Source organism: Gracilinanus agilis, chromosome 1 (genome assembly GCF_016433145.1).
Source record: "Gracilinanus agilis isolate LMUSP501 chromosome 1, AgileGrace, whole genome shotgun sequence".
Classification (NCBI taxonomy): Eukaryota; Metazoa; Chordata; class Mammalia; order Didelphimorphia; family Didelphidae; genus Gracilinanus; species Gracilinanus agilis.
The window spans coordinates 206,599,337-206,608,903 of record NC_058130.1 but is presented as its reverse complement, the minus strand read 5'-3'; the positions used below and the strand labels follow the sequence as shown (position 1 = coordinate 206,608,903).

The 9,567-nt window shown below is 38.1% G+C and overlaps 1 protein-coding gene across 1 annotated transcript in view; it reads right to left on the bottom strand.

Annotated features, from left to right (window-relative positions):
• Window positions 1-2,190: 2,190 nt before the first annotated feature.
• The window catches only part of LOC123231169 (cytochrome P450 3A4-like), a 38,315-nt gene continuing 30,938 nt past the window's right edge, over window positions 2,191-9,567 (bottom strand). The window contains exons 12-13 of the mRNA XM_044657417.1: window positions 4,318-4,480; window positions 2,191-2,743 (exon numbers count right to left, since the gene is read on the bottom strand). Coding sequence (XP_044513352.1) covers window positions 2,648-2,743; window positions 4,318-4,480 — 259 coding nt within the window. The 3' untranslated portion in view covers window positions 2,191-2,647. The remainder of the gene's footprint in view (window positions 2,744-4,317; window positions 4,481-9,567) is intronic.

The following is a 9,567-nucleotide window of genomic DNA, read 5'->3' as shown; positions in this document are numbered from 1 at the left end:
TTGACAAATAAGTCAGTTGGATAGAATGTTCCCAGGGAGTCATGCAAGAGGCAGGAGGAGGGGCAGTTAAGAATCCTGAAAGGGTTCTGGGTCTTGGACCTGTGCTGAGGCTGGAGATCGGTGGATCCTGGTCTTGGAGTGAGAGGTGCAAACATCTCTCTCCCTGCAAACTCTTCCTGTACTTGAGATACCATGACAACCTGTACCTGACCACCACCTTGGTGTCTACTGCCCCTAGATATTAGGAATTACATCATCTAGATATCTACGTTTCCCAGGGCCCGGGAGGGATCCGGGAAGTGGGCAAGAGACGAAGAAGAGAGTGGAAAAGGGTGGAAATAACTCAACTGTAAGGCTGAAGATCTAGTGAAGAAGAAGTCATAATATCCCAGCAGTTTACCTACTCTGGTTTAGTCCTGGCCAGGCTGAACCAGAAGGGAAGCTACATTGATTCTTCATCTGCCAGCAGTTGAGATTTCATTAGCAACCAGTAGAGTAGGGTCACCTATACCACAGTCCTTTACCCTTATCCTTCTTGTTAATATAAAGTTTAAAGTACTTTCCTAAAGCAGTGTCAAACTTGTTTTGGGAAGGGAGAAATCGCAGTCAGAATACAAGGCGTTATCCTAGCTAAAGAGCTCAAATCAATATATCAATTAACCCCAGGTGGGTCCTGAAAGGATAAACCACTTTGACTTGCCTGGGCAACTGTTATAAGGGAGAAGGGTCATCTTATTCTCTCTGTACATCAAATTACAATCTCAAACATATCAAGAGACTCCCAATAATTTTAACAGATATTGCAGAACCAGATTAAGGAATGGAGTGCTTGAAATATAATATTCTAGAAAACAAAGGAAGTAAGATTACAATGAAGAATGACCCTCCCAGAAAAACTGAATATAATCCTCCAGAGAGAAATATGAAATAGAGGTCTTGGCATTCCTGATGAAAAGACTAGAGTGAAATAGAAAATATGACATTCAAACTCTAGATTTAGGAAAAATATAAAATAGTAAACATGAATTACAAATCACAAAGATCTTTTTATAGACTTAGTTTTATTTTATTTTTATTTTTTTGAAATTATTTTTTATTTTTATTTTCTCCTAGTTACATATTTCATGTTCTTTCCCTCTCCCCCAGCCTCCCCTAACCCCCCCCTTAGTCGACGCACAATTCCACTGGGTTTTGCATGTATCATTGATCAAGACTTAATTCCATATTATTGATAGTTACATCCCCAATGATATCCCCATCAGCCCATGTGTTCAAATAGTTGTTTTTCTTCTATGTTTCTCCCCCAGTTCTTTCTCTGGATGTGGATAGCGTTCTTTCTCATAAGTCCCTCAGCCTTGCTCTGGATCATTGCATTGCTGCTAGTAGAGAAGTCTGTTATATTTGATTGTACCACATTGTATCCGTCTCTGTGTACAATGTTCTACTGGTTCTGCTCCTTTCACTCTGCATCAATTCCTGGAGATCATTCCAGTTGAAGATCTTTTAAAAGTTAATACATTTTAAAACCTTATTTGTCACATTAAAATACCCAGTTAACTCCCTTTTCCTTCTCTCCCCTCAATTGAGAAGACTTTCTAGTAGCCTCAAATATATTACTGTTTTAACTGTACTTAACTGTAAGGGCATCCTTGGGTAAAAAAGAGGTCAGTCAGATATTTAAGAAAAGTATTTTTGACTCTTTACAAGCTTAGGTATAAATGCTTTTGCTTTACAGTTTTTGCTTCCTGAAAGAAATTCTATTTTGTAGTTGACAAATTGTTTATATAAATATCTAGGTATGCAGAAACTCAAGATCCTTTTACAATTTTCATAGAGAACAAGAGACAAACATTGAAATTCTTAGGTAAAAGCCTCAGTAGGTCACAACCTGGCTTGGGAGAAACCACTAAGATTGAATTTGATCCACATCAGCCCAAGTCTTTTGTCAGGATTTACATTCAAATGCTTTTAGAAGGAATAGAAAACGAAAAAAGAACTAATTAAACTATTAGTCTGCATAACAGAGCTATCAATAGTTAAATCAGACCTCTGTATCAATATTCTGATCAGTTAATTTACAAAAATAATTAAGATAACCAAAACCAAACATTGACTATCCAAGTAAATAATTATTTTAAGGGATGCTAGATATCAAAAAAGAAGTTTCCAGACATGTCTTTAGTGGTTTGTAGCAGCAAAATTCTTTAATGCAGAATATTAAAAATAAGAAATATACCCCCCATATATGTACATATTCATTATAAGTATAATAGTTAAGGATTATTTTGATTTGAAAAATAATGAATAGCTACTTGATTCATGATACTCTATTTTTTTCCATTGAATCAGTACAACTTAGTAATATCAAGTGACACTAATCTATTGGGATTTATTTCTGTTGGAACATGATCAGCTAACGCCACTAAACATTATACAATTATCCTCAGACATGGAGATCTTGAAAAGACCATCTGCAATATCTATTCATCTCCTGCAGTTTAAAAAAAACTCATTTCAATTTCTTTGTTTGGTTAATAAGGTAAGTTAAGTTGTTTTTTAAGTCCTAGCATTCAGCGTCCTTAGAGTACAGCAGAAAAATATGACACAGGATTGTAGACGGGCATAGGCAGAATGAGATAGATGATTTCTAGTGTTGGTTTGTCTTCTTGTTCCTTAATTCAGCCTGCAGGACAATAGGTACGGTTGGTGTAAGGAGTGGCATATTGCTCAGCTTCAGGGGAATCTGCAACAATTAAGAACAGAGTTGAAAAAATTAGTTATACAAAACAAGGAACAGAAGTAGTTACAAATGTTTATGACATCAGATAGAAAGACAAATTATATAAATGAAGACAAACCAGCTAGAATATCATGCAGAGGAATTTTAGATGATATGATTGCAATAGAAACCCAATATAAGTTTAACCTCAGAGACTATCAAAAGATGGATAATCAATCAATATATATCTGAACTATATAGTCATGTTCTATTTATTCTATTCTGTTCTAGGATAGAATTAAGAATTTTGATGAAATTAAGAGATATTATTAACTCCCAGACCTTTAGCACTACATTCTTTTTCCTCATAAATAAAAGGAATGAAAAGTTTTTGCCTGCCCTTTGATCCAGTGATACCACTGCTGAGTTTGTACCCCAAAGAGATAATATTGAAAAAGACTTGTACAAAAATATTTATAGGGGACAGCTGAGAGACTCTGTAGATTGAGAGCCAGCCCTAGAGACAGGAGGTCCTAGGTTCAAATCTGGCCTCAGACACTTCCCAGCTGTGTGACCCTGGGCAAGTCACTTAACCCCCATTGCCTAGCCCTTACAACTCTTCTGCCTTGGAGCCAATACACAGTATTGACTTCCAAGATGGAAGGTAAGGGTTATATATATATATATAACCACACTCTTTGTGGTGGTAAAAAATTAGAAAATGAGGGGATGCCCTTCAATTGTGGAATGGCTGAACAAATTGTGGTATCTGTTGGTGATGGAATACTATTGTGCTCAAAGGAATAAAGAACTGGAGGAATTCCATGTGAACTGGAATGACCTCCAAGGAAGTGATGCAGAGTGAAAGGAGCAGAACCAGGAGAACTTTTTACATAGAGATGGATACACTGTGGTACAATTGAATGTAATGGACTTCTTTACTAGCAGCAGTGCAATGATCTAGGACAATTCTGAGGGACTTAAGAGAAAAAATGCTATCCACATCCAGAGAAAGAACTATGGGAGTAGAAATACAGAAGAAAAAAATATTTGCTTGATCACATGGTTCGATAGAGATATGATTGGGGATATAGACTCAAAATGATCACTCTATTGCAAATATTAATAATATGGAAATAGGTCTTGATCAATGATACATGTAAAACTCAGTGGAATTGCTCATTGGCTATGGGAGGGGGGAAGGGGGAAAATAGTCTAAATTAATTAATTTAATTAATTGATTAAAATTTTAAAAATTAAAATTTAAAAAGTCTTACTATATTTTGATCTTCAAAAATCATATTGTTTGCTATCAAGTGTATTTTACTATTTTTATTGTTGTTCTTATTATAATTAAATCAAATTAATTATTAAGCCAAAAACACTTTTATTTTTCATATCTTGGACCTCAATCTATTTCATATTAATAAAAGTAGACTTACTTAATAATTTCCTCAGAAAAAGATTTATATACTAATAAGCAAATGTTGCTGAATTAAATTTATTCATATGACATAGGACATTTCATTAATGTGAAAATAGAATTATCTTGATAAAAACCACCTTAAAGCATTGGAGCAAAAAATATGATTCCTTACCTGTGTCTCTTTACAAGTTCTAAAGGAAAATTCCTGCAGGAGTCGACTAACAGCAACTTTCATATTCATGAGTGCAAATCTCATCCCAATGCAGTTTCGAGGACCAGTACCAAAGGGCAGGTACACATAGGGGTTGATGCTCTCCTTGTTTTCCTTACTGAATCTAGATGTTGTTGTTTTTTTAAAGACAGGATAAACAATGTGAGTGTAAAAAAAACAGATCCAAGACTTGTCAGAACAATGAAACTAACACTATAAGATATGAATCAATCAACCAACAAACAAACATTTGTTTAATGCTTTCTATATCCCAGGCATTGTACTAAGTCCTAGAAATAATAAAAAAAAAAAGGAGGCAATAAACATTTCTTGTCCTCAAGGAGCTTACAATCTAAGGGGAGAGACTATAGCCAAGGAAATATATATAGTGTAAGCTATATACAGGATTAAATAGGAAGTAATTATCAGAGGAAAAACACTAGATCTAAAAAGAATTAAGGAAGACTTCCTTTACAGGGTGGGATTTGAATTGGGACTTAAAGGAAGCCAGAGAGCAGAGAAAGGAGAGCATTTCTGGCATGGAGGACTGCCAGAGTAGATGCTTGGAGCTAATATGAAGTGTCTTGTTTGTGGAACAACTAGGAGGCCAGTAAAATTGGATCAAAGTGTAGCTGACATAGAATAACATATAAGAATCTTGAAAAGATATTAGATGGCTAGTGTGAAAGGTTTTTTATACCAAATCAAACATTTCATATTTGCCCCTGGAGGCTCAAAAGCACTACTGAAGTTTATTGAGAACAGGGGATACATGATCATACTTATACTTTTGGAATCTCACTTTCATAACTGAATGAAGGATGGATTGGTGTAAAGAGACTAGAGAGAGAAAGACACACCAACAGGGTAATCTAATAGTCTAGGTGATGTGACCCTGCACTAGAGTAGTGGTATCAGCAGAGGAGAGAAGAAAGAATTTTTGAGAAATGTTTCAAAAGTGAACTCAACAGGCCATGCAAACAGGTTGGATATGAAGGATGAGAGATATAGAGAGGAATTAAATATAAATACTAGGGAATCTGTGGGACTGAGAGTATGATGTTTCTAAAAATAGAAAAGATGGACAAGGGGTTAGTAATGAATTACGTTTTGATCATAATGAATTTAAGATGACTACTGGACAACCAGTTAAAGATATGTGAATGATATTTGGAGATGAGAGATTAGAAGTCCAAAGAGAGTTTAAGGCAGGATAGGTAGATTTGAGAATCATTGGCATAATGATGGTAATGAAATTCATTGTAATTAATGAGTTCACTAAAGGAAAAAGCATGAGGTCAGAATAGAAGAGGATTGAGGTCCAAACCCTGAGGAACACCCAAGAATTTGAAGAAACAATATGGCAGAAGATCCAGTAAAAGAGACAGAGGAGTGGTCAGAATGGTAGTAGAAGAGCTATAAGAGAATGAGGCCCCAAAAACCTAGAGAGAAGAGAATATCAAAGAGGGGGAATGGTCAACTAGGGCAAAGGCTACAAAGAGTTCAAGGAGAATGAGTATTGAGAAAATTAGGACATTTAAGAACTAAGAGATCATTAGTGATTTTTGAGAGCAGTTAAAGTCAGAAGCTAAATTATAAGAAGTTAAGATGAAATGGAGATGCAAAAGCAGAACCAAAATGGCAGAATAAAAGGAGTATTCCTACCAAACTCTCTCAACATTCTCCTCTATAGAACTTTAAAATAGCATATCAAATCAAATTCTAAAGTGGCATATCCAATAGAACAATGGGTTGAGACTTTTTCCATTCCAGGTCAATTTAGGAGGTCAGGAGAGGACTATAGTACAGAAATAGGAGCTGGACAAAATTATGACAAGACACTAGCATAGGTCTTGGAGGGTGGGAATGAAAACAGTAGCACCAGGAGTTTTCATGACCCAGAGATAACAAAAGGATTGAACATATAATCAAAATAAGATGCCAGGGGAACCCTGTTCTATGACTAGGAAGGGGATCAGAGTCCATTTGGCAACTCTTTTGTCCATTATTCAGTTCCAGGTCCAAGTTGCAGGAAGGAAAAGAGCTGGGGTCATGAGAGATCTAGGACCTTAACAGCATGAGCAAAAGAGTGTCAATTAGGAAGGCAGTGACCACATCTCACCCCAAATCACACTAATTTGGAAGCACTAAAAACTTACAGGCCCCCAGAACTAATTGTGAAAACAGCTAAGCAATAAATAAATAAATGAAAGCCTGAACCTTAGTACAACCTTGAGGTTATCAGAGCCCATTTTTAACATAAAGTTTAATATCAAGGATAAGGTTAAAAAATAAATAAACCACATTTAAAAAACTAACAAAAATGACTTCCGGTTAAGATGGCGGCAGAGTAAGGAGCAGCTGCTCAATCTCTCCTGACCGAACCACACAGGACCCCTCAAGGGGAAATAAAAACGAGTCCAGAGGAACGAAGGAACCCCACAACAGGGCGCAGCATTGAAGGTACGCAGAATCGGGGCATTTCCACACTTTAAAGGGGTGAAACAGTTCACACTAAAACACGAGGGGAAGAAGCCCCTCCCCCAGCCCCCACACCGCACAAGCCAGTAAACAGGACTGGGGCAACCAGATAATCACTGGCAGCCCCTGAGCCCGTACCTGTGTGCTGCAAGACGAGGGACCCCAGGTGGCTGGGACTCTCCCTGAGCGCCCACATGGGTGAAGGCACCGCCTCGGGCCAGGACAAAGGCCCCTAAAACTCGGCCTTTCCCAAGCTCTGAAGGCATCGCCTCAGGGGCGAATAAAGATCTCCAGCCCACGGACTTTCACTACCTTCTGCGGGGGTGAAGGCAGGGCCCTAAGAGCATCAGCGCAGGCAAAGGCAGTGCCCTAGGCTTGAATAACGATCTCCAGCCCAGGCTTGGACCTCCAGTGAGGACCCAGTGCAGACCTGAGCACGGCTGTGGAAGCAGCCCCAAAGACTGCTGAAGGAGCCTCGGGCAGAGGGGCAGACCGGGAACTACCAGGAGGCCTGACCCCGAGGACAAGGAGACCGGACCCCACCCCCCCCAAGCTTGCAAGGCCCAGGCAGACCCTGAGTGCAAAGACAAAGCAGAAAAGGGGCGGGGCTAACAATGGCCAGCAATAAGGAAGTCCAGAAGAAAAAGACCATCAAGAGAAATTCTGGAACACTGGACAACTTCTACACAGAGAAAATCCAGACAACAGAGGAGGGAAAACAAAAATCCAAACCTCCCCAAAAAAATGAAAGCTGGTCACAAGTTATGGAAGAGTTTAAAAATGAAATGCTGAGGAAGATGGAAGAAATCTGGCAAGAAAATAACAGTTTAAAAGGCAGAATTTCGCAATTGGAAAGTGAGACAAGACAACTGAAGACCAAAAATGACCAGATTGAAAAGGAAAACCAAAACATTAGAGCCGAAAACCAGTCCTTAAAGGCTAGAATCAAACATTTAGAAACCAATGATCTCTCAAGACAACAAGAACAAATAAAACAAAGTCAAAAGACTGATAAAATAGAAGGAAACATGAAATATCTCAATGAGAGAGTGACAGACCAAGGAAACCGGTCTAGAAGAGATAACTTGAGAATCATTGGTATTCCAGAAAAGGCAGAAATTAATAAAAACATGGACTCCATACTCAAAGAAATTATTCAGCAAAATTGCCCTGAAGTTCTACAACAAGAGGGCAATATAGACATTGAAAGGATCCATAGAACACCCTCTAAACTGGACCCAGAAAAGTCAACACCCAGAAATATAATAGCGAAATTGAAGAGCTTTTGAGTTAAAGAAAAAATCTTACAAGAAGCCAGAAAGAGACAATTCAAATATCAAGGAGCACCAATAAGGATCACACAGGATCTGGCAGCCTCAACACTAAAAGAACGCAAGGCTTGGAATACAATATTCAGAAAGGCAAGAGAGCTGGGCCTTCAGCCACGAATCAACTACCCAGCGAAACTAACCATATACTTTCAGGGGAAAATATGGGCATTCAACAAAATTGAAGAATTCCAAGTTTTTGCACAAAAGAGACCGGGACTAATTGGAAAGTTTGACACTCAACCACAGATATCAAGAGAAAGATGAAAAGGTAAATAAGAAACAGAGGGAAAAGAAAGAAAACTCATAGTCTTTTAAGCTTGACTCTTTAAGGGCATAAATAAGATCTAATTATCTGTATTACTAGGTGGAGAAATGCTATGTATAATTCTCTGTAGTGAACTCTATACACTATTATAATATTCACTATTATAGCAACCAGAAGAATAATTCATAGGGAGAGGACAGGATACTAAATGGTCTAAGATGACATGGGGGGTGGGAAAGAGGGGAGGAATAGTAGGGGACACCAAGAAAAATCCGAGTAAATAAGAAAAATAAGATATTCTATTACACACAAAGAGGGCATGGGAAGGGGAGGGGATAAATACTACCATAAGAAGGAGAGGAAGAGAGCATTAAGAGGTAATAATCAAACCTTACTCTCAGTATAATCAACCCGGAGAAGGAAGGGTAGCTTTATTATCCATCTGGATAAAAAACTCCATCTAACCCTACTGAGAAAGTCAGAAGGGATAAACCAAAGGGAACAGGGGAGTGGGGAGGCCAAAAAGGGAGGGAAGAAGAAGGGGGAGGGAATTCATTCGGTCTTTAAAAAAAAAAACAAAAAGAAGGGAACAACAAGGGAGGGGGCAGAAAGGGAAGTCAATCAAGGGAGGTGATAAGGGATACTGGCTGAAAGCAAACCACTGGTGTAAAAGAAAATAGTGCAATAAGAAGGAGTGGGTCTAGGGGAGGATACAAAAAATGTCAGTGAATACACAACTAACAATTGTAACTCTGAATGTGAACAGGATGAACTCACTCATAAAACGGAAGCAAATAGCAGAGTGGTTCAGAAACCAAAATCCTACCATAGGTTGTCTACAAGAAACACATATGAGGCGGGTAGACACACACAAGTTCAAGGTTAAGGGTATGAGCAAAATCTTTTGGGCATCAAATGAGAAAAAGAAGGCAGGAGTGGCTATCATGACCTCTGACAAAGCCAAAGTAAAAATAGATATGATTAAAAAAGACAGGGAAGGTCATTACATCCTGATTAAAGGCAGTATAAACAATGAGGAAATAACACTGCTCAATATATATGCACCAAGTGGTATAGCATCCAAATTCATAAAGGAGAAACTGGCAGAGCTCAAGAAGGAAATAGATAGTAAAA